The sequence below is a fragment of the Populus euphratica genome, unplaced genomic scaffold, assembly GCF_000495115.2.
Source record: "Populus euphratica unplaced genomic scaffold, PopEup_1.0 scaffold9.1, whole genome shotgun sequence".
In the NCBI taxonomy this organism is placed as follows: Eukaryota; Viridiplantae; Streptophyta; class Magnoliopsida; order Malpighiales; family Salicaceae; genus Populus; species Populus euphratica.
Window position 1 is genome coordinate 1,983,066 of NW_011499857.1, and position 25,836 is coordinate 2,008,901.

The 25,836-nt window shown below is 33.8% G+C and overlaps 3 protein-coding genes and 1 long non-coding RNA gene across 6 annotated transcripts; 2 read left to right on the forward strand and 2 right to left on the reverse strand.

The window, feature by feature from the left end:
* Positions 1-4,255: 4,255 nt before the first annotated feature.
* On the forward strand, positions 4,256-8,578 carry LOC105123729 (probable receptor protein kinase TMK1). Its single transcript, XM_011023435.1, has 2 exons — positions 4,256-6,855; positions 7,654-8,578. The coding sequence occupies exons 1-2, from the start codon at positions 4,575-4,577 to the stop codon at positions 8,163-8,165; spliced, it is 2,793 nt and encodes a 930-aa protein (XP_011021737.1). The 5' UTR covers positions 4,256-4,574; the 3' UTR covers positions 8,166-8,578.
* A 5,150-nt stretch (positions 8,579-13,728) lies between these two features.
* On the forward strand, positions 13,729-15,672 carry LOC105123730 (U-box domain-containing protein 21-like). The gene has a single exon (XM_011023436.1). The coding sequence runs from the start codon at positions 13,918-13,920 to the stop codon at positions 15,244-15,246; it is 1,329 nt and encodes a 442-aa protein (XP_011021738.1). The 5' UTR covers positions 13,729-13,917; the 3' UTR covers positions 15,247-15,672.
* A 1,949-nt stretch (positions 15,673-17,621) lies between these two features.
* On the reverse strand, positions 17,622-20,397 carry LOC105123732 (uncharacterized). 3 transcript variants are annotated; one of them, XR_841930.1, is made up of 3 exons: positions 19,989-20,397; positions 19,429-19,696; positions 17,622-17,632 (listed from the first exon to the last, which is right to left on the reverse strand). It is a non-coding gene; the product is annotated as an uncharacterized LOC105123732 (long non-coding RNA). The 3 variants fall into 3 exon arrangements; XR_841928.1 differs by lacking the exon at positions 17,622-17,632 and having other exon boundaries at positions 19,250-19,696; XR_841929.1 differs by lacking the exon at positions 17,622-17,632 and having other exon boundaries at positions 19,250-19,696; positions 19,921-20,397.
* Positions 20,398-22,396: 1,999 nt separating this feature from the next.
* On the reverse strand, positions 22,397-23,932 carry LOC105123828 (putative clathrin assembly protein At2g25430). Its single transcript, XM_011023568.1, has one exon. It carries the CDS (start codon positions 23,813-23,815, stop codon positions 22,397-22,399), a length of 1,419 nt encoding a protein of 472 aa, XP_011021870.1. The 5' UTR covers positions 23,816-23,932.
* Between the last annotated feature and the right edge of the window lie 1,904 nt (positions 23,933-25,836).

Consider the following 25,836-nt stretch of genomic DNA (forward strand, 5'->3'; position numbering starts at 1 on the left):
TTGCCTTCATAATGTCATGTCCCAAATGCATCTTTTTACTCAAAACCATTCATAATGTATGATTTGTTTGGGTACAAATGTAAGAGATAAGAACAATCATACTTTATTATATTCACGACAGGTATGCGATTTGGTGCACCTTTCGAAAAGAGAGGGTGGGGAACGAGTCCAATTAATCTATTAATTGCGGACAAAGAATAAAATGTTCCACTCTGTGTTTCATCCAACTAGAGAATCGGCAATATTATGCTTTTAAAAAAGGCTGGTTCTCCTCGGAAACTCCACAAATAGATATTATAAGGCTGGTGCGCACGCTAAGATGCGGGTTCGTATTATTTGCCCGCTATTATATTTTGGTATTCGCCAATATGTTTTGGAATAAGAAGAGAAATACAGTAACTCAGGTTATTATCTTAACCAATTAAATAAGTTGGAATAATACAGTATTAATTTGGATTAAAAGATAAAACTATAAAAAATTATTTTTTTATAAAAAAGGTTAAGAAAAAAGACTGGAAGATTTTAAGAATAATAATCAAATTGAAAAATACCTTATATAAATTTAAACATGAAAGATTTTTCAACATGTTTTTTTATATTAAAAAATAATAAATATAAATTAAAAAACTTATACATGCATAAAATCAAATAAATTATAATTCATTTTGTAAATAAATTTTACAAAAAAATCATGAACAATAAATACAAATGTAATTCAAGAAATTTGAAAGATCAATATAAATTAAAATATTTAATATCGCAACATAGATTGTTTACATAATTGTGTTTAATAAAAAAAATTTATTAAAATTAATTTGTAATAGAAATCAACACATATAATAATAAAAATACTATGCAAGACTGCATGTATTAAAAGTAATATATATATATATATATATATATATATAGAGAGAGAGAGAGAGAGAGAATGGAGGTATTAATTAAAACATATATTTATAAATTATTTTACAAAAGATATACAACAACCGGTATTAACAAAAAAAATAGATTTTTAATAAAAGAGACTAGGCATTGTTTGACCTATATCTGGCTCGTTCATAAAAAGTTTCGTATATTGGCCTTTAATTTTTTTACTCAATTGTCTGTATAAGAAAAACAAACATCTTCTATAGCTCTTTAGAATCTAGCCACTAGCACGCTTTAAAAAAAAATGAAGTTCTTATTTTACCTAAAAACCTATTTTTTATCCAAAACATCAATGAAACACTTTGAAAGTTTTGTTAAACCAATATATTGCATTCAAAAACATGGAAAAAAAAAAAAGCTTTTTAGAACTCAATATTGAAACAAAAAATCTTTAAGAGTTTAAATTTGGTTTTTTATATGTTCTCAAAGTGTGTGTGTGTGTATATCAAAATGAAATCTTTTGACATAAGAATAAATCATTTCGGTGACCAAAATCTTATCCAATAACAACATTTTCTCTCTAAACTAGAATGTAGTGATTTTCTCTATCCTCTCCATTCAGAAAAGGATTGAAAAAAAATATGAAGTCTTGTGCCAAAATGAAATGTATAACAATTATAAAAAATGGTTACTTAATAGCTTAAAAAGTTAAAGGATTAAAATAAGCTTTGCAAACAAATTGTAGAGACACCATCTATTTTTCTTGTGTTCTTTGATTTAGTTCTTTATCTTTCAATTCAATTCTCATAAAAAAAAATGTACAATTAAGCTTTAATTTAGACTAAAAAGATTGAATTATATAAAAAAAAAGTTTGATGATGAAATTTATAATTTTCAAAAAAAATTCCACCCAAGAGAAAAAATAGGTAGTTTCACTGTGCAATTTATATAATGAGACATTGAGCTTTTTTAGCTTTATATATAATATATAACTAGTTAGGTATCATGTTTTTTGTTGCGAGACAAACAATTTTTTTATCTATAAAAATTGCATAAATATTGTTAATGCTTAAAATAAGATTAAAAAAATGATTTTGTATCAAATAAATTTAATTCATATTATTGTATTTAATTTTGAGACTACGTCATATTAGATTGACACCGATTAAAACAGTTTTATCATAACCAATTTTTAACCCCATATTAAAAAAGAAATTTCTCAAGAATTTGTAAATTTCTTAAAGTAAGAAATTTCAAAAAGAAATTTTTAACCTCATATTAGATTGATCAATACTTGAAGCATAACAATCTCTCTTTTCTAAGTAAGAATTTAAAAAATTTCTCACGGTTGTTAATATGAATTACTGTTAGAGGTCGGACAAATCCGACGACTTGTGATTTGTAACAATCTAACATTTAAAGAATTATTCAAAGTCAAAAAATATTAGATCTTCAAATAATAAATTTATAAATAACTCTAGATTTGTCGAACGAAATCTTAAGACTCCTGAATAATTTTATTTTATTGTTTTCATTGCATGTGTGAAATTTAGAAATCTAATAGCAACCGCTATCACAAGTGCCAGGTCAATCTCTATGACCTTCTTTCTTTAGCCTCGACTTTGATCCGCCTAAGAAATAAGTTGAAATAATAGTTCTTTTTTTTCCAAGGTAACTCAAAGGTCACAATTTTGATTCCTCCTAAAAAATTGTTGTTTTTTATTGGCTTATTTTTGTAGGTTCTAGTAGCCACATGAGGAGCGCACACTACCATCAAGAACAACACATGACTTGTAAGCACTTGACTAGCACACACTAATATTATTTCTTCTCGATTCATTATGTTTTGCTTATTTTTGACAGCTCAGTAGGTTAATTATTAGATTCTGATGAATATATTTTTATTAGCTTTGAATATTTGTAATATGATATTAGATAGATTCTTATTTAAATTGATGATATTGCTCCCCTGTAAAATTGCTACTTGATGTATAGATGACTTGTTGTGTGATTTTTTGTCTTTGCATGTGTGAAATGTCATGTGTAAATATTTTTTTTTGAAGTGTTGATTTGGGATTTTCCTAGTGTAATGCATTTGCTATATTTATGATGTTTTTATTTTAGTTTCCAATGATTGCTTTTTTAATAAGGAGGTAGGAATATTTTCATTTATCTATCTTGAAAGTTTGTGTGGATTGTCATCAAAGAATCAAGCCCTACTTGTCCTTAAATAAGCCATGTCTATTGGATATAAAAACTTTGTTGCTTTTCTAAAAATAGCTTCTGATTTGCTTTCAAACCAGGGATAGCAAGATCTTAGAAGGATTTTATTTTTTACTAGGAACTGAAAGTAAAAGAAATCTACAAGTCTTGAGAGACCAAGCAACAAGGGCATCCTCGGAGGCTGAGAGATCACTAGATGCCACTCGTCACATTGTTGATCGAGATCTGGGCTATGGACGTATAGAACACGAGATGAGTAGTCATAATAGTTGTATACGATTAGTTTTAGTTGTAATACAGCTGTAGCTGCAGTGCGTAGCTCTAAAAGCCATTACATGCATTCTTTATTTATTTATTTATCTATTTATTTATTTTTGAAGTTTCTCCTCAAATTGATGGGTCAAGGCTTTGAATATTTCCATGTTTTGAATGAATGAAAACTTCCCAAGATATATTACTCAATGTTTCGAAGTTAAATTTCTGAAATTCGAAGGATGATGATTTATAATAGGAAATGCTTCCAGTTATTATGCAATTAAAAATCCTTTGAATTTTCAAATGAAGCCAAAAAGGAAATAAAAAAATATCAATACCGCGTCGAGTCGAAAAATAATAGGTTTGTCTGTTTGTTTATTTGTCGGATTAATCCAACAACAGCAATTAAAAAAAGATTGAATGTACTGGATCAACGTGAAGGATGTGTTTTTAATATTTTTTTAAAATAATTTAATTTATGTAGACATATAAATTAGTTCGAAGAATCTCTTATTGTTGAATAATTTCTTTTATGCACCACAACAAAACAATTTGAATGTGAAACATTTAATATTTAATTTAAATATGTGAAATATCTGTTTATATCTATAAATTCAGGATATTGAAGGTGTTCATGGAAAATATCAAAAGTCAGAGATGATTCCTCGATATTTTCCTGGTTTAATTAATTGACGGTGGAAGACTTGCTTTTTTCTTCTATTTATCAACCCGTTTGTTTTTTTTATTTTTAAAATATTTAAATTTTTATCTATTTAAAAAATTTTAATATATTAATATCAAAAATAATTTTCAAACAGTAAAATATATTTTCAAATAGAAAACACGAAATATTTTTAAAAAGAAATTCAAATACATAACCCGGAAGAGACAACACAAGGCTGGACTCACTCACCTGTGCCAACTGTAATCCGAGAAAAAGATCCAACGTGGAATCCGTAGAGTTTTCAGTTCAAAATACATACAAGGAAGCTTGCGTTCCTTCAGTCCACGGCAACAGACAGAAAAAGGGTTTCATCTTTTTTTTTTTTTAATTCACACTGTTCTCGCCACTCTCTTCCTCACCTCCATCTCCGCCTGTTTTCCTGCCAAAATTCTCTCTCCCTGCAAATAAAACATAAATAAATAAAATCTCTCTCTCATCTGCTTTCGTAAACCCTAGCAGATAACCCTCTCTCTCTTAAAAAACAAAAATCTCTCTGAAACGCCACATGGGTGTTTGGCTTTTCACCAATTTCTCACTCTTTCTTTCCCTGCTACTATGTCTAGCCAATTCTCAGCAGAACGACGACGCAGCAGCCATGATGAAACTGAGAGACAGCCTTGGCAACCCATCTACTCTCGGCTGGTCTGGCTCTGACCCATGTAACTGGCCCCACGTGGCTTGCTTAACTAACCGGGTCACTCGGATCCAAATAGGCAATCAGAATTTACAAGGTACTCTCCCCCCAGAACTCAAAGACTTGACTCAGTTAACTCGGTTCGAGGTCATGAACAACCAGTTAACGGGCGCATTACCGAGTTTATCAGGTTTAAGCTCTCTCCAAGTCCTCTTTTTAAATAACAACACTCTCTCTTCAATTCCTCCTGATTTTTTCGCCGGAATGACGTCCTTAACCAGCGTCTATTTGGATTACAATCCTTTTGAATCATGGGAGATACCGGAGAGTGTCAAGGATGCTAGTGCTTTGAAGGAATTCTCGGCGAATGGTGCTAATGTAGCTGGCGAAATCCCTGAATTTTTTAACAGCGATGTGTTTCCTGGCATGGAGACTTTGCATTTAGCTTTTAATTATTTAGAGGGTGGATTGCCCCTCAATTTTTCGGGGTCTACTATACGATCTTTATGGCTTAACGGCCAAAAAAGCAATTCAAGGCTAAATGGTACTATTTCTATCCTGCAAAACATGACTTCATTGAAAGAAATTTGGCTCCAAGGAAATCATTTTACGGGTCCTTTGCCTGATTTCTCTGGGATGATTTCATTGGAAGATTTGAATTTGAGGGATAATAGCTTGACTGGTGTTGTTCCGCCATCATTGCTGAACATTTCTACACTTCGTGTTGTCAATTTCACTAACAATAAGCTCCAGGGACCGACGCCCAGTTTTGCTAGAACAGTTGATGCGGATATGCTTCCTGGGACTAATAATTTTTGTTTGGATGATCCTGGTGTTGCTTGTGATGCTACTGTTAATGTTTTGTTGTCGGTTGCAAAAAACTTTGGATACCCTGCTAGTCTTGCTGACTCTTGGAAAGGAAATGATCCTTGCACATCCAACCAAGCCTGGAAAGGAATTACTTGTGTTGGAGGGGATATTTTGGTGATTAACTTGAAGAAAGCAGGACTTAGCGGTACCATTTCTTCAGACTTTACTTTGATGTCGAGACTACAGAAATTGATTCTTTCTGATAACATGCTTACTGGTACGATACCCGATGAGCTTATAAGTTTGTCTAATCTTGCTTTATTAGATGTTTCGAATAATAAACTCTCTGGTCAAATACCCAAGTTTAGAAGTAATGTGCAAGTGGAATATGGTGGAAATCCTGATATTGGGAAGAGTAACACTAGCTATGCTCCCCCTGGTGCTCCTGGAAGTACACCTTCTGGTACAGGTGGTGGTTCGGATGATAGTGGAAACAAGAACTCAGCTAGTGGAAAGATTGTGGGTTCTGTGGTTGGTGCTGTTGGTGTTGTATGTGTGGTTGGGTTAGGTGTATTCTTTTATAGTAGGAAACAAAAGCGATCTAGTAAGGTTCAGAGTCCAAATATGATGATTATTCACCCGCGCCGCTCATGGGATCAGGATGCGGTGAAAATCACTGTTGCTGGATCAAGTGCAAATAGTGGAGTTGAGAGCTTTACTGATAGTGTTGGACCCAGTGACATTCAAGTGGTCAGGAATGAGAATATGGTGATCTCAATTCAAGTTTTAAGAAATGTTACGAATAATTTTAGTGAAGAAAATATATTGGGAAGAGGTGGATTTGGGACTGTATACAAGGGGGAGTTGCATGATGGAACAAAAATTGCAGTGAAGAGGATGGAGTCGGGAGTGATTAGCGAGAAGGGTCTGGCAGAGTTCATGTCTGAGATTGCAGTGCTTACTAAGGTTCGACACCGCCATCTAGTCGCCCTTCTAGGATATTGCTTGGATGGAAATGAGAGGCTGCTTGTTTATGAATATATGCCTCAGGGGACTCTTAGCAGTCATCTTTTTAGTTGGAAGGAGGAGGGTGTCAAACCGCTCGACTGGACTAGAAGATTAACTATTGGCTTGGATGTTGCTAGAGGCGTTGAGTACCTACATGGGCTAGCACATCAAAGTTTTATTCACAGGGATCTCAAGCCTTCCAATATTCTTCTAGGAGATGATATGCGGGCCAAAGTGGCTGATTTTGGATTGGTTCGTCTTGCTCCGGAAGGGAAAGCTTCAATTGAAACGAGACTAGCTGGAACTTTTGGATATCTTGCTCCTGAATATGCAGGTAAATAAGTTTTCAACTTCCATACTTCGCATGCCTAGAGTTATTCTGTTATTTTATTGTAGAGTAACCAATAAAAGAAATAGACGAACATTAGGTTGTGAGAAAAACCATAACTGAATGAATAAAAAAGCATGAGAAGGACAGGGGAGGATGCAGCAAAGAATTGCAATTGAGTTTGGTACTTTTATTTCTTTTTTTATTGGAAGGATTTTCTATTTGAAAATTCCTTTTCATGCAGGCTTTTAATGTGGCTAAAACATTGCGGAAACAACACCAGAGTTTTCTCTCTGTCAATGGACCATGTTGTTACCTTAAATAACTAGAAAGAAATCAATAAAGTGAATAAACCTGATCTATGGTATTGTATTGTTTGTGCAACATTTGTAGGTATAGGAGTACGAGATTTCATAAAACTATAAAAGAGCCTCTTCCTACACAGTATTGGTCCTTGTTTTGACACATAAATGATCTTTGTGTTTGCATGCTTATGATAATAGTTAGCATGACTGAATTGGCTGAGATGAACGATTCACTTTTCTTTATTGTATTTATTGGGCACACTGAACTGAACTGGAACATATTCATTCACTTATAATGTCAGCTGGTGCTCCCTTTTGTATTTTATTTTCTTGGTTTTCAATTCAAGTGGGTCACTGGCAGCCAAATAAATTCCTTGCATTTCAAATGATGAATGATCCACTCTTCTTTGTCTAGACTTCTCAGCATGTTAAAGGAATTTTGTATCTTTTGTTTGATAAGTCAGGAGCTAAACCTGAATTCTTCTGTACGTCTTGGCAGTGACTGGTCGAGTGACTACCAAGGTTGACGTGTTCAGCTTTGGAGTCATATTAATGGAGATGATCACAGGAAGGAAGGCACTGGATGAGACCCAGCCTGAGGACAGCTTGCATCTTGTTACTTGGTTCCGTAGGATGCACATCAACAAAGACACCTTCCGTAAAACCATTGACCCAACCATTAATCTTGACGAGGAAACCCTTGGTAGCATTAGCACAGTTGCCGATCTAGCAGGCCACTGCACTGCAAGGGAGCCCTACCAAAGGCCAGACATGGGTCATGTGGTTAATGTTCTGTCATCTCTTGTTGAGATTTGGAAACCAGCAGAACCAGATTCTGATGATATGTATGGGATTGATTTTGAGATGCCCTTGCCCGAAGTGCTCCTGAAGTGGCAGGCATTTGATGGAAGCAGCTCTTCATTTCTTGCCAGTGGGGATAATACCCAGACTAGCATACCTACTCGGCCATCTGGCTTTGCGGAGTCATTTACATCAGCAGATGGACGGTAGAGAAGGAAGGTAAAGGAAGTCATGTGTCTAGCGATATCAGTCTGTAAGCAGGCGGTTGTGGTAGGAGTGGCTCTCTCTGAATGCTTAGCTTGTGATTCTTACCACCCTCACCCCTTGGCTTGGTAGTTTATATTTTTCTGGTGCTTTTGAGTGTAGGAAATGCAGATAGACAGGTATTTGAAGAGTGGATTAGCTTCTATTTGTTCGTCGTTTTTTTTTTCTTCGTCTCTTGTTTCATTGGGATCTGACACAAATGATAATCAATCCCTTTTGTTCAATGTGTTTCCCAGCAGCTCTTTTTTTTTTTTTTCCTGTATCCAACAGTTATGATCCCATCCTGTAGAGGAAATGGCGGGAATTCTATTTATTGGGATGTCATCATCGCCTAAATCATGAGCTGCTGCTTTATTTCATGTCTCCCTTTTCCATGTCTTGTGCTTAATCCATTGCCAGATAATGACGGGTAGTGAAAAATGTGGTTGTTGGGCCCTGAGGATGAAGTGGCAGTCCCTTCTTAGCCTTTGCATGTGAAGATGGTTAGGCTCCGTTCGGCTACAATTGCACCCGTGCTTCCATATGCATTATGCTTTTTATTTAGGAACACAGCAGTAAACTCTTGTTGTGCAGTTGCGCTCTTGTTCCAAATAAATTATTTTTTTAATTTTTATATTTTTAATATATCGATATTAAAAAAATAAAAATTATACCAAACAAGTAGTACACGACACGGATTGAGGTAAGTCAAACCATATCCTATTGATTTCAACATGTATTAGATTGTGTGAAAACCATGTCACATGCAAGTATCCTCTCTCTCTCTTTTTTTTTTTTTTTTTATTAATGTGGAGTGTCCGGACCAGCTTACGCGCACCACGACTAATCCTCACAGCTTACTAAACACTCTGCAAACTCAGCAGACAGGTAAGACAGTACGGAACTGATAGGTATGTAACTCCAAAACTCGAATCCATAACAGCGGAAGGCACAGGACGCCTACCACCACTTGGCCAATGCCTTGGTGCCTCTCTCTTTCTTTTTTAATAAAAGCTTAGGTGGTGGATGATGTGATGGATTAAGACGGCATCTGCACTCTAAAATACTCTTCGAGTGTCATGCCAGATAAAACAATTGTATTCTTTCTTTTTAATTATTCTATTTTCCTGGGTGAGCGGGCAAGTGCATGAATGGATATGACAATTGTCTGGCACGGACCTGCTCGGTGGCTTCACCTGCTTGCCAGCTGTATGTATAGTTTTGGTTGCCAACATTCTGTCCACCCGGACAGCGACTGACAGTACTTGATGATATCTTCAACTTTATCATCATTATTCTATAATCAGCGGAATTGGTGGCCATCTTGTAAATAGTTAATAATAATTAATATCTCAACTAGAGGGTCAACTATTCTTAAGCCGGATATTAAGCCTCAATTTCTGGCGAGTTTCTTTTCTTCTTTTTATAATCTTGCAATTTACGCAGTTAATGTTTTTCTTCATGCCTCTTCCATTCTCCTCAGGGTCGCCACCCATTCCAAGTGTTGAGAAATATTTCTCCTGTGTTTACGGGCATTGAAAAATAAGTTATGACTACTAATATATTTAATCAAAGTACTACTCGAGGAGAGTATATTTCCTTCCTGAAGAGGTATTTTCCGAAACTACCCTCTTATAATCATTAACTGACACCGTCAACATCATCATCGTTGTCCAGGAACGACTGAGAGTAATTTAGAAAAAAATAATACCCAATGCCTTGGTTACTTGCTGCGTCGGGTATAACCCTATATGAATCTTCAATGATCCCGAAGAGAAAAGAAAAATAGAAGGGGAAAAAAAACACTATTGTCAAAGGGAACAACAACATCGTCCTGGTGTCCACATGACAGCTTGACAGCTTAATATGTACTTGGAAAAGGTGCGAAGACCACATTTTGTTTTGAACTTTAATTACAAAAACACAGTACTGTTTTTAATCTTCGCAATTATCAGTTGTTACAATCACATGACAGGCCGCGAGCAGCTGCTGCTGCCGCCACGCCTAGACAGTAGGAATTTCTGCTGCCTACGTTGCGTTCCCATGGGGGCGGTTTCCATATAAAAATAAAGGTTTTTTTTAGTATTGAGTTTTAATTATTTTTTTGTCAAAATTTAAAAATATTTATTTTATTTAAAATTAATTAATTTAAATGTTTTTAGATTATTTTAACCTTAAAAATAAATTTTAAAAAATAAAATAATATTATCATTATATATTTTAAAATAAAAATTATATGCATTATGAATGTGTTATTATTAATTGAGCTATCATAAATAATTAAAACAATAATTATTATCATATTTTCGAATATTATATATATGATAAAAATATAGATCAAAGTCCAAGTCTAAAAATTTTAAAGTAAAATGTTTTAGCTTTAAATATATGATTAAATTAAGTGTAGTTAATTGTGTTATGAAAAATGGCAATCGGAACTTAAGCGAGATAATCGTTCTCGTTATTACGAGCTAGTGCCCTGACTTGAAATAATATTAGAAAATCAATCAAATGTACTGGGTTGGGGGTTATGCATGGAGATAATATTGGAAAGTAAGTTCCGAGGCGGTCATTATATTACCTCACACTTACGTCACTCTACGGAGACCAGAAGGCCCCATGTAGGTCCATGGCCTCCAAGCCCGCTTGTGGGAAGAACCGCTTTCAGACGAGCATGGAGCAGTGTTTTGTCATTATCAATTGAGCAGAGCTACTATTTTCACAGTAAATTTCTAGCCAATCTTCTTCTTCTCGGGTGGAGAGCACGGCTTGTTGGCGCTTCATGATTTTATTTTATTTAAAAAAAAAAGGGTGTCGTATCAACTCTACAATTTCTTCCTCCTCAACTTTTCTTGAGTTTTAATCTCGACAAAGTTAACCTTCAAAGATATCCATAGCACGAAAGAGATTAACAAAAAATAAAATAAAATAGAGGATGAGGGGTTTTACTTGCCTCTCCTCCCGTGATGTTGCTCGTGAGAATTGTTTTTTTATTGATTTATTTTAAAAAAATTAATTATATTTTTAATATTAAATTTATTAAAAAATAAATTATATAATTTTTTAAATTATTTTTTATGAGATTATCCAAAGCTCATAATCTAGATAATAAGTTTAATAGATTAATTAAATTGATTTGAGTTTTTTTTACTTGATTTTTCTCTTGATTTCATTATTAAATACTTGATTAACGGGGAAATAAATTTTATAATTTATTTTGGTTTTCTTTCTATAAGTTGTTCTCTATCTCATGACCTGGATCATAGATTTAACAGGATAATCCGAGTTGTTTTTTTATATTTTTTTAATTGATATATTTTTTTATTTTTATATTTCATCAATTGTTTAATTGAGAATCTAATTTTATAATTTATTTTGATTTGATTTGTATGGGGTTATTTTGATCTCATGGTCGTGAATTTAGCAAATTAATTCAGGCAATGTTTTCAATTGATTTTTTTTTCAGTTTTATCTTTCAATATGAGGTTATTGAAAAATAAAATTCATAATTTATTTTAACTTAAATTAATCTAAATTGATTTGTTATGATTTCATAATTTGGTATATGAATGGAGAGATTAATCTAAGTTAATCTAAATTAATCTAATATATTATAATCTTAATATTTATTAAAAAAATATATCTTAAATATTTATTCTGTATCGTTTTTACTAGCTACTCAAATTACTCTTGAATTTTCCAAAACTATCCAGTTATATTAAATTAATTCCCATACCTTTTTTTTCTCTACTTGAAAAAATATTATCAATTCCAAAGTCTTTTTGACGACATTGGCATTGCAATAATCCAGTGGATATCTATTCTCTGAGCCATTCTCCTTACTCCCGATCCTGATAAGAAAAATGGATATACGGGCCAGGATGGATCAGAGTTGGCATAGAGACATTCTCAAAATAGGAATCCTTTCATGTTCAAAAATAAAACTGGGCTTTGCCTAACACTTCAGTGTAGTGTACAGAAACCAAGCAGTCCTCCAATCCGAGGAGGGAGGCTTGGGCCTACGGGACTTTCAAGTTTCCCAGCAAAGATTCGGGCCGAACAAACAAGTCGTCGAAATATCTATCGGGTCCAAGTTCCTAATTGTCAGACAGTTAAGTCTTCACTTGACTGCCCCGCATTTCTTCTTCTTTTTATTGTTGGTGCGTCAGATCTTGTTTGCTCTGCTTCTTTGGGACCTTTTCGCTTTCGGCATTCGCGCTAAAAATTGGTCCAACCAGCTTTGTATGATTTTTCTTAAAGAAACAAATCTGGTCAAAGGGCGATGATCGGAACAGCTTTGACACACAAAAAAATCATCGAAAACTATACTATCAATTTTGCAACTAAACAGTTTTTTACATCAACTTTTAAGATTTCTTTTATCTATATTTTCATTTAAATTTACTCTTTTTTTAAGAGATGATGTTATTTTATAAAAAATAAAACTTAATATTTTTTTTTGTTAATGATTCTAACTGAGGTATTCATTTAATTGAGAAATCAAATAATTTAAGAAAAAAACTGATATAATTAAAAATAGTTTTGACGCAGAATTAATACTAATATGCTAGCAATAATTTAAGAGTATATTTAAGCTGGTTTGCCCAAGATTATCTTCACTCTTCAACCCCCTCAAATATAGGGTATGTGCTCCTCCACCAACGCAAATTTAATCTCTTTTTTTAATGATCTTTTAATAATCAACAAGACAGAATATCTTTTTGGTCGTTGATTATCAAGCTAACTCTATTTTATAGCTGATCATTCACTTTTACTACATGCCAGTTCTATTTTCTTCTAATCCCCTGGTTTATAATTTTCTTTTAGTCCCTCCTCCTAATTAAAAATGGGGAAAATTACTTCGTATGTTAGAATTTGTGTACTCCCCCCCCTCCCTCTCTCTGTGAGACAAGCATGAATGTTGAAACCCAATATATGCTGAATAACTCTTTCAATTAAAGATTATCCCAATAGTAAGGATATAAAGCGTAATTAAGAAATGCAAATCTAATTAGAACAAAACTAAAAATATATAAACATTTTCTTCGTGTCATCAAATACTAGGAGACTTCAAGAAATGGGCAAATGCCGTGATAAAGAGGACGGACATGGTATGGGGTGGGTCGTCCCCCTAAATCCAACGGCGCAACCATGTGAAAAAATAGAAAGCAAAGACAAAAATAAATCTGGAAACCCAGCCCAATCCAACCCAACAAAAGAAAACCGATAAGCAGCTTTCTTTCCCTTCTGACAGCACATGCCATAGAATGGATGGACAGTCAGTCCACACCGGCCCTGGCGTTGACGACCCTTTTATTTCTTGTGCGTGTCAGAGTGTTGATTCTTCCTTTTGATCCATTCTATTCTAAATTTTCTAAAACCACCACCCCCTCTCCCTCGTGACAGTTCATATCTTGTACCATTTCAAACTTCAACGGTCAAATATTCAAAACCCCCTTCAAAGCTAACACCTCCCTAACATCATATTTCATTATTTATTTCATTCAACATTATAATAACTCTTAAGTTTCCAATGTTGAACAACCGTGTCAATCTACCACATAACACTCACATCTATATATAATTCCTATCTACCTACCCTTTCAATTCCCTAGCACAAAGCACATACGTTCATTCTTCCTACCACGAAAAAATCCCACCACCACCATTCCTTCTTTCTTAAGTTAGTTGTTTCTAGCTCAACATCAACTTTAGGTCCATGATGATCTCTACATGGAGAAAGCGAAGAGCAGCTCGCCTGGCCGGCAAGCGGCGACTAGGGAGCGAAATGGGAGACATCGAAGTGACAATACCAAATCATTTTCGATGCCCGATTTCGCTGGAATTGATGAAAGATCCGGTCACCATGTCAAGTGGGATTACTTACGATCGTGAGAGCATCGAGAAGTGGATAGAGGCTGGGAATGTGACCTGCCCCGTTACCAACAGGGTCTTGAGGAGCCTTGATCCTATACCAAATCACACCATACGTAAAATGATACAAGATTGGTGCGTCGCAAATAGTTCTTACGGGATAGAAAGAATTCCAACGCCTAGAATTCCCGTGAGTTCTGAAGAGGCTTTGGAGATTCATTTCAAAATTAAAACAGCTTGTAAAAATGGAGATCAGATTGGGTGCCAAAATTTGGCAGCGAAGATTAAGGCACTAGCGAAGGAGAGCGAACGTGACAAGAGCTGCCTCGTGGCTACTGGAACGGCTGGTGTTTTATCATATGCTTTTGAAGAGTTTTCAAAAGCTTCTTTCGAAGAAAACGTTGCGGTCCTGGACGAAATACTGTCAAGTTTGGCAGTACTTCTGCATCATGACAAGGCAACGAATTGCCCTGGCTCAGATGCTTCTATAGATCGCATCGTGTTGTTCTTGAAAAGTGAGGATTTGTCTGCGAGAAGAAATGCAGTTCTGGTGCTGAAAGAGCTTGTTCCAGTATTGGATTACAGAAAAGTAGACATGTTTCTAGAAATTGAAGGAGCCATGGAAGCATTGTTTAAGCTAATTAAGGCACCCATTTGTCATGCTGCAACAAAAGCTTCATTAATGGTCATTTATCATATGGTCACATCACCATCTCCTTCAAGCGCAAAGATCATAGCTAAGTTCGTTGATTTGGGTTTGGTCTCGTTGCTATTAGAAATGCTTGTAGACGCAGAAAGAAGTTTATGCGAGGAGGCGTTGGGCGTTCTAGATGGAATTTGTGGCAGTGATCAAGGGAGAGAGGAGGCATACAATCATGCTCTCACGATACCAGTTCTCGTCAGGAAAATACACCGCGTCTCAGACTTAGCAATGAAGTTCTCTGTCTCTATTCTATTTAAACTCTGCATGAATGAGAAGAGAGAAAATGGAGGTGTTCTAGTCGAGGCTATTCAAAGGAATGCTTTTGAAAAGCTTTTGGTTCTCTTACAGGTTGGCTGTGATGAGAGAACAAAGGAGAAGGCAACTCAGCTGTTGAGGGTGTTGAATGCTCATAGAAGCAGTGTGGACTGTATCGATTCTGTAGATTTCAAGAACGTCAAGAGGCCCTTTTAATTCAAGGCAACCGCCACCGTAGCAGTTTTGTAGACAAGAGAGTTTGCCTGTTAGGATCTACATCCGATTATGATATCCAGTTTCATGTACAAAATACAAAAGCTTACCGTAATTAATTATACCGTCACAGATTTTGACAGTCCAATTCTCAATTCAGGACATTTTCATTTTGCGCTGTATGGTTTTTTTTTTTCCCTCCCCTTACTGATGGGATATATGCATGACATTAATAAAAGTCGGACTGGATTATATGACATGCCATCATAATCAGACTGGTTGTTGGTTTTTATTAGATCCGATCCAACATAAACTAATGCTTTCACATTTTATCTGAAAGCACCTTACTTTTATTTTTATTTTTTTCTAGGAATATGTTATGTTTCTGAGGAGTTATGAGGATAATAATAATGCTTGTCGGACCATTTAGCTTTTAAAAGGACTTCATCTTTCTGATCAGGATTTAAGATATTTCTATAAAATGAGATTCACAGGATGTAGATATTTCATCCTATCGAATAAATAGATAAATAAAATAAAACAATAACTAGTCGTAAGTGAGTTTCCTTGTACAAGTGCTTGACCCAGTCCCTTATACTCTTAACAATTTACGGAGTAATTCTGCGGTGCTCGTATAATACTGTCCTTTGCTCTTGAATTGAAACCACACGGTTTCCTGTTGTATTTTTTTTTTTTCAAATTATATATTTATCAGTTAGTTCCGAGATGAAAAGTTGAGATCATCTAGTTCCACGTATTAACACCAGGCTTCTTTAAAATTAGAAAGGTGACCAGACGTGGAATAATCTCTAAATTAAGAAACCTGTTCATATATCTTGTTGAGTTGTTAGGTGGGAAGACCGCCATTAATCATTGTGTACCTAACTTGGAGGGCATATTTTGTAGCAGGCAGAGGAATAGAATGAAAAGAATCACAGAATTTTAACCATCTAATTCAACGACTCGTTACATTTCTTCATTTAATTAGTTGTAAGATTCTTCAACATATAATAATTACTAAAAACTAGTGCTTAAGAATCAAGTGAGTTGTTAAGGACGAATCATGGCTAAACGGACCGGAAGAATATAATTACTCATTCTATTACATGGTCTGTTTATAGGACCAAACATGGCCTTATGAGTTCTCCAAGGGTCGCATGAAGGTGAAGTAGTTTACCATGCTCGCTGCTTTGGTCTTATGGTTTACACTGGTTTTGTAGTTCCAAATTGAACTTCGAAGGTTCAAAAGTTCAAACATTGTTTGCTGCAGCTCCCCTCATATTTAATATAATATCATCTATCATTTTTTCTCCAATCTGAACCTTCTAAAATAAATGAATGACTAAGATCTTAGTAAACAATATTTTTTTTTTAAAACCATCTAGGTGGTGGCCAAGTGGTAAGGATTTAGGATCAAGGGGTTTGCTCCCTTTGTGGTCTCAGGTTCGAGTCCTTGGTTGCTCATATGATGGCCACTGGAGGCTTACATGGTCGTTAACTTCAAGGCCCGTGGGATTAGTCGTGGTGCGCGCAAGCTGGTCCGGACACCCACGTTAATTAAAAAAAAAATATTTATTTTTTTTTTAAAAAAATTGTAGTTCCTTTGACCAAACGTACACATGATGAGTAACAATATTGCTATGTGTGGACATAATTAATTATTTAGCGAGTAAAAGAGGTTGTCGTGATTAGAAAACAAAAAAAATAAAATAAAAACTTAATTTGTAATAAAAAATAAAAAAATAATAATAAAGAAGGAAAGACATCATATGATATTTAATAGCTTTTATTATTGTTTAATAATTGGTATTTCTTAACATTTTTCACACTAGGTAGAGGAAATCATCTTGTCTTGGACAAATATAAATCTTCATCTCAAGCTGACTTTTAATTAGAACTCCATGATCAGCTACGCAGGAGAAATTCAAGTTCAAACGATGGTTATGAACAGTCATCCATCCAGAAAATATGAAAACAAATTAAAATAATAACAATAATTCTGTTTTCTGAAAACTTTCTATTAATTATATATATTGGCCTCCCAACATAATTTGCCTTGACAATACTGTAGTTTTTTTGCGTCAGTCTCTCATATTAATGAAATTCTATCTTTAAAAAAGAAGACTTAAAAAGAGTTTTTTTTTTTCAACCAGCGAAATATCAACGACTTTAAATATAAAATTCACAAACAATTCTCATATAGTGAGAAATATTCAATTTTGTTTTTGGAGAATCTTAAGAGTTATAAACTCATCTTAAGCATGTATAGAAAAAACAGCTGTAAGTATTTTTTCGTCAAGGTTTTGTGTTTACTTCCTTTATCTTGTCTAGACTTTCCATCATGAATTTTAAAATGTATGTAAAAGGTAAATATTAATACAATTAACATCTTAATTTTAGTGTTTAATTAAGTAAATATTGGCTACTAAGATATTGGTCATTCATTTATTTTAAGATTTTTAGATTAAAAAAATAATAAATCATATTTTCTTTAACGTGGAAGAATCTCCATCAAAATAGAGCCAAAGGGCCATGAAATATAGTAACTAGTTGGTGGATTTCTTTAGAACCAGTTACCTATAATTCTAAAATAATTGTAATTTTTCATGGTGCTTTGTCACTGTTTATACGAATAATTAAGCAAGTTAATATAATTGTTTAATCTAGATCACAGCAACTCTATGTTGCAAATGAGTAAGTTAATGGGCCATCTAAGCCTCGAGTTCATGGGTTCGAAAGCTGGCATGGATTATAATTGTTTAAAGAAACATACAAAATGTTATCCATGTTTTTTATTCAAAAAAATAAAGCAGGGCTGCAGCCTCTCGGCCATGCACTATTAACAGGGATGATGATTTCTTAAAAAAATATAAGTAAATCAGTTTTTTTAAAAAAATTAAAATGAAATTCAAAATCCGTTCAAATCAAATAGTTTTAGTTTAATATGTTTATTTAAAAAAAAATATATTTAAACTGGTTTGATTCGGTTTTTTCTAGTTGGCTTAGTTTTTTCTGCTTTGACTCGATTTTTTATTTGACTTCAGTTCAATTTTGTTTTTTTAGTTTTAGGTTTATAAAATCGAAATCAAACTGATTGATTTTTTAAAATTTTAATTGGTTAAATTGATTTTTTTAATTTAATTAATTTTTTAATTTTTTTCTCACCCCTGACTACTGGTGAGCAATCTGCTAGGTCTCGTAAATTAACTAATAAAAGGGTAATTTTACAGCTAGCGTTGGATCATCTTCGATGTGTATATAGATTGAATTCCAGTCCGATATTCTGTAGAGCTGTTTGTACGTTACACAATATCAGTCCTTGTATAAATTTTTGACCAAGTCACAACATTCCTGTATTCTTTCCATGCTGCCCATGCAATCTCTAGAATCAGCTGCTTGTATTTTTGTATTACCAATTCTATCTAATTAGCCGGTCAATGTCAATGTTCGTACTCAATTTGTGCCTCCTTTTCTGAATAAAGAGAGGACGACTGCAATAAATTATTGGCTCGGTGCCAGAGGCCATGAAGAAAAAAACAAAAAGAAAAGACAACTGGGCTTAATTTACCAGGAACTCTTTAATAATTTTTCTACTGTCAAATCCAACCTTCGCCATATATGAAAGTCATGGATGGCACCGATGCAGCCTGACCACGGTTGTTAAAATCGTAATTTTTACACGGTATAGAAAATATTAAACAAATTTAGATTGTAAAAATAAATCATAAAATTATAAAATTATAAGAAATTTTAAAATATATAAAAAAAATTCATGCTTCAAATAAAAATTTATAATACTTTAAAATATATACTTCAAATAAAAATTCATATTTAATTTAAACATCTTAAAATTCAAATAAAAATTAATAAATAATTTAATTAACTTTCCATTAGCTAATAATATTGAAATGGCATTCAATTTAATCCAATTCAACAGTTTTCAGTTCAATTTTCACCCGAGTAATATTTAGTCCAATTTAGTCGATATATAATATATACTGTGGCATTCAATTCAACAATTTTCTCACCCGATCAATTCCATTCAATTCAACATTATACATATACAAATTACAGGACTGGGCAAAATGAATTACAGGGCAAAATACAAATCTATTAGAAGATTTTGAAGGCAAAATGAACAGGGCAAAATGCAAATCTTTATTACCGGACAATTAAACTCAACACTTAACAGAGCAAAATACAAATCTATTACAGGGGCAAAATCTACTACTGCAGTGATGATGATGAAGGCAAAATGAACTTATGGTGTCGCCCGCTACTGTTGAAGATGATGATGATGAGCTGAACGGCTGCTGGTGAAGAGGCCCGATGTCGCCTGCTGCTGTTGAAGATGGAAAAGAAAGGAGATTGTTGCCGGCGTGCTGCTGTTAATAAAGATTGCAGAGGAAGCCCGAAGCCGTGAGTTGTTGAGGAGATTGTCGTCGGCCCGTTGCTGTTAAAATCATGATAAACAGAAAAGGAAGTAATGTTCGACCTCATATTTTGTGAGAAAAAGCATGGGAAAATACATTCCTAGTTTATTAGGTGAATAAAGAAATACAGAGGAACAATTACCAAATAATGGAAATGGACAATACCAAATAAATAAAGAAATGCAGAGGAATGAATACTGAATAATGGAAAAGCTTTTACAAGAAACACATGAAGGATTCAAACCTTAATTTCAATTTTTATTCAAGAAGCACTTCAATTTCAGAGACTGCAGTAGAGGTCTTTGAACATACCAATCTTGGTTCATGTGTTGTCGCGACCGTGAGCACTGAGGAAAAAGAAGGAGTGAAAACTGAGTCACTGGACTGTAAGCACTGTCATTGACCGCTTTTGTGGAGGATGGAGATCGTTGTCGCCGTTGTTATGGTTGCCGATTAGGGATTTGTTCAGCTGGGAAACTTGGGAAGAGTATTTTCTGCTTTGTGATTTGTGAAGATTGAAGGCAATGAATTAATTCACTAAAGTGAAGAGAGTCATGTGAGTCCGTGACTGTGCAAAAAAATGCAATAGGTGCTTGACAGCTGGACAAGAGAGGGGGATTTTATTTCGGCACCTTATTTTGGCACAATCGCAAAATCGGTCCTGAAATCGCGATGTTACGCGATTTCATCCGATTTTTACGATTTAACCTGATTTCAACCTGATTTTACCCATTTTTGATTTTTTCAAGCGATTCAACACATAAAGTATATTTTGACTCATAAAATCATATATTTTGACTTGTAAAATCGTATAATTTTACGAGTCAAAAAGCGATTTTAACAATCTTGAGCCTGACTATCGGCATCTGTATATTGAATGTCCCGCGTGATTGATGTGAGCATTGATTTTAAGCAAGTTTTCTCGTGTCCGAATAATTGCGGTGACGAAAAGGTTGAAAATACTTTTATTATAATATGCTTGAATCATCATTTAGTTGCCATCGCATCGAAGCCCTGCCCTCTGGTTTTATATCAGAGCAAGTTCTTCTGGAGATAATTTGAATGTGTGACAGAGATGGAACCATCCCCCATCCCCCCCAAGAAAAAAAAAAAAAAAAAAATGTACAGCAAAAAAAAAAAAAAAAAAAAACTGTACAGAGAAAGAAAATCAAACCCCTTTTGTATTTGAGATTTTGTTTCTGAGAAATCCTTCCCCGGAAGACTTTCCGGGGAAAATTAATTCAAGCAATCCCCAGATGGAGGAAAGGAAGCCCTCAGCCAATAATCAAATATTAATCACAATCTCGTGAATTAATAAAAATACTACATCTTATTAGCAAATGTACTCTCCTTCTGGATAGGTTTCAAGGACCCACTGACTTTTATACTGCAGAAAAAATCGCACGCTGGCTTAGCATTTTGGAGAAATCAAAGGCTTTTCCCACTTATCTTTTTCTTGTTTATATGCCTTGGGGTCTGCCCCCCAAGCAAAAGCAGATCAAAATCAATCCATTTCCAAGCACACCCTTGACATGAAGTCCACTCCACCAGGAAGAGATCAAATTTGAGTGTGCTTCTTGGGTTGATTAGGCCCAGATAGATTTTAAGATTGGGGGCTATGATGGCTCACTTTTACTTTTGGATTTGAACGATGAGCTGTGTTTCTATGACGTAATTTATGTTTAGAAGCAAATAATGTGGTTTACAAAGATTCCATTAGACGGCGTCATTTTTTTTTAAGAAATATATTAAAATAATATTAATTTTTTAAAAAATTTATTTTTGATATTAATATATCAAAATGATATAAAAATAAAAAAAATATTTTTTTAATTATTTTAAAAACACAAAAACAAATAAATATTATTAAAGAATTTAGGATTGGCCACTTTAATATTCTGCAACTCTTTCCCTCTCCTCCAGTTCTACACAACGGAAGGAAAAAAAAAAAAACCCTACATTATTTTTAAGCATATCGCATGCGTGTATGGAAGCATCTAGAAATGGATTTCTAAATTAAATAATGTCGCTCTTTCTTTTAGACGAAGAAATCTTCACTAAATATATATATATATATTTTTAAAAATTACACCAGTTTAAATAAAAGATGAAAAAAAATAGTTACTTCTTTTACATTTTCAAATTTTTGTCTCGATCCATGTAAAAGAATCTCTAATATACAGAAAATTATTTTTATCATCACATTATTATTAGTTTGCACCTACAAAATTAATTATGGCTCAATTACAGCATGTTGTGAGAAGATTCTTGTGTGCAATTAGCATTCTTAGTTAACAATTTCAAAACAATTAATTATTATGTCAAAGGCAACTTTATGCGAAGCAAAATACTTTTCCACTTGTTCAGCTAGTTTAATAACTGTGTTGTGAATTAATATTTTTGAAAATATCAAATAAAGTAACATTTTCAGTTAAAATTTTATGAAAATCAGCATCGCAGGATTTAGCAAAATTATAATAGAGTAACCAAACAGGGGCGACAATGGTTCTGTGATTGCATCGCAAGAGCGATGCTTGACACCACGAATTTTCCAGCACGAAATTTAACGAACACTTACAATGGCAGCGAGCGTGATAATGTGTTACTTTACGGTTACACATTCCATCTCTAATTCGTGATTCTTGTCTTCCTTATAATTTACCTCGAGTTATAAGAAATACAGGCAAGTACTGCCTCACCATTTTAATAAGCTAGCTGCACTAAAATCCCCATGGAAATGCCGGATTGCATGCTGATCCATTGAAATTGGGAAAGTAACTATGAAGCTGACAAAAAGGATTTGGATTGTATACTTGCAGTTGCCATTGATCTTGCTCCTCTCTCTTTGTGTGATCGTCCAAACAAATAAGCTGATTCTCATACCCATGTCCATCGCCATAGCCATTGCTAAAGCTATTAGGGTAAACCAGGAAGTTCCTTCGATGGTCATGTGAAGAAGTATTGGGGGAAGCTTCCAGCAAGGCCTCCCAGTTGTCATCTTCCCCTTCTTCTAACTGAATTAGAGGTGCCACCTCTTCTTTTCCCAGCTCAAAGTTACTTGCCAAGCCATTCTCTTCGGATCTCTCCAATTGAGAACTAATCTTAATTATAGTATTTGTTTTAACAACTTGCTTCTCTTGATCATCATCTTCCGTTGAATTTGATTTACACTCAACCCAAGAGGATGGTGACGTAGTTAATGATGATGATGATTGATTAGTTAGCTCCCACATCCCATTGAGAAAAGTCTCGAGAGCCTGAATATGTATCTGTGGAATTCTGTCTATGAAAGGGTACTCGTATGAGCCACAGAACCCTTTAGCTTTACACCAATCGTAAAACTCGCAAAGCTGACCTGCTTGCATAGCAGATTTCTTGTAAATACCGAATGCCGAAACACAACTCCTGTATGGCATTTCAAGCAAATTATCCAAAACCATAACAATCTCTCTTCGAAAAGTTACGTAACAAACGAAACTATCACGAATGATATGTTTCATTGCCTGTTGAACAATCAAGCTTCTAGGAGTAACCCCAGTTGGTATACAATCCAATACTCGATCTATTAGGCTTTGAAGTCGTGGCAAAAGCTCAAGCTTTCTACTCACTTGTTTTATTTTATGCTGTAAGCTCTCATGCGTCACTTCTTCCTCTGTTGCCTTGTTGTCCAAGGAAAAGCAATCAAGAGCTTGGTCGAGTAATTGCGCGTAGGACCTAATAAACACGGTGTAAGCTTCAGGATTTGAAGATGAATCATCTCGGAAATGACATGGATAGAGAGAGAGCAAGCCATTGGATCTAATCCATAATAGTTCTGCCCGAACAGGGCTATCTTCAGGCAATGACCTGATCAAGCGGTGGAGGAGAATGAGGCATTTGAGAGCAACTTTCCAGGATCGAGTATTGCCAAAACGGCGAGTGAAGCTAAGAGAAAAGGAGTGAAATGATGAGTTAGAGAAGGAAAATATCTTCACGAGCTCGTGCATGTATTTTTCGGGCAACGGTAAGTCATCAGGAGCAGTTGCTTTGACAATTATGAGATCAACATCACAAAACCCTCCAAATGTGGCGATTTTGGCATAACTTACAGAGGTGTGCTCCTTTAGAGCACAAACAACTTGCCTGAATCGCTTGTGCATGGCTACACCAAAGAGAAAGAGAGAGGGCCAGGGGGGAGAGAGAGAGAGTTGTGTTCTGGACGGCAAATGGTGTTTTTACAACATGACTGCAAAAACAAACAAGTTTTAAAGATATGATATAAAATGACATATGACAAGCACCCTCGGCATTATCGAGCTATAACTACAAGGAAAAAAATTGTAGTTTTACAGCTAGGAGTTGCAGTCAGGCGTCTAAACTACATGGAATGCTACCCATAAGAAACAATGGAACCCTGCATAATACAAAAGGAGAAGCTACATGATCAATTACCAGTTCCTTTTTGTCCATGACAATTAATTTTTTTAAAAGGAGATTCCTAGACTTACTTATATGGTATCACGATGCAAATCTATTTTCCAAGTGTCATTAAAGTACTGGCAGTTGATTTGCGCAATATTTGTCTTGCGATGCCTACCAAATTTATACTATTCAATCACCTCCCCAGGTAATGTTTCATTTATTTATTTCTAAAAACTAGCTAACAAAACTTGATTAAAGAAATGTTTTTTTATTCGATTTACGTTTTACATTATTTTTTATCTAAAAAATATTAAAGTGATAGTTTTAAAGTAATTTTCAATGATTCTAGCTTGATGAAGTAAAAAAAATCTTAAAAAGTAATTTTGATATACTCTTAATTAAAAAATACTTTTAATTTTTTTTGAAAGCACTGAATTGCATTAACAAAACACACTAATAAACGCTGGAGGATTGGACTGGATTAGGGATTACCGAAGCACTGGATTCAATTGAACTCCACGTAAATGAAAAGTTACAAATGGAGAGTAAGCGTGTAGTCATCGATCGCTCATCAGTAATGTCATGACTGAAAATATATTATAGTCGAGGATGCTATAGAGACTTGCAGGTAGGGATGGGGTTAATTAATTATTCTTAGATCAGGTTTGATATTATTACCTGAATCCGAAATAATTATCCATATTTAGAGTGTGTTTGTTTTAGAAATTGAGGTTGGATTTTGTATATGAAAACCATAAAAAAAGCTTGAAAAAAACAAAAAAAAATCTAGCTTTTGTGATTGATTTTTAGGTACAATTAAATTATATCTAATTTCAACCTCAAATTTTAAAACAAATATACCCTAATTAGACCTGAAACCTAAGAGGTGTGGATCTTGAAAGCCAGGACCCAAAACTGAATTGTGTAAACAATTTTTCAGAAGCAAAACAGAATGAATTTTTTGTTGTTGGGTTGCGCAGAAATGGATTTAATATATAATAATAATTATTATATTGTGTTTAAGAAATGTATTTTTTTTAGTTTCCTTTTTTCGTTTAATGTGTTTTCAAATATATATATATTATATTTTTCTTTAGCTATGTTCTTTATTACGTGAAAATTGAAAGGAATTAAAATAGTATCAAAACAATTTAAAATTTTGAAATTAAAATTTTTTTCAAAACAATTTAAAATTTTGAAATTAAAAAAAAAATTATCTCTTTAATCAAAATATTGATTTTTTTAATAATTTTTTTATCCAAGGTATTTTTTTAAAATAAAAAATTACCCTAATATTAAAATCAAGTCTTCATGAATAATTAAAAGAAAATGAATTGATCATTTAAAATGAATGTATTAAAAAATATAAAAGTAAAAAATTTGAGATATATTATATACAAAATTTATAATAATAATAATAATAAAAAGTAGATATTCAATCCACGCGTTGAATATTCAAGGTTCATGTATAATTATTAAAAAAAACAACAGTTAATATTTTAATAAAAGATACTAATTTTATTTTAAAAATAACATAAATGGTCAATAATTTAAACATCATGTATAGTCAAAGGTCAATTTCCAAGGAGATGGTCAAATTCTTATGGTCATCATCTCATGCCTCTGTTGACTCTAACCGAGAAAAACTCTGGGGAATAATTACCTGTCCAACAAGCAATAACAAACTAATTTAATAATTTGAGGTAGCTGATGATCTCTTGGATTTACTTTTTAATAATTATGAATTTAAGTTTTCTTG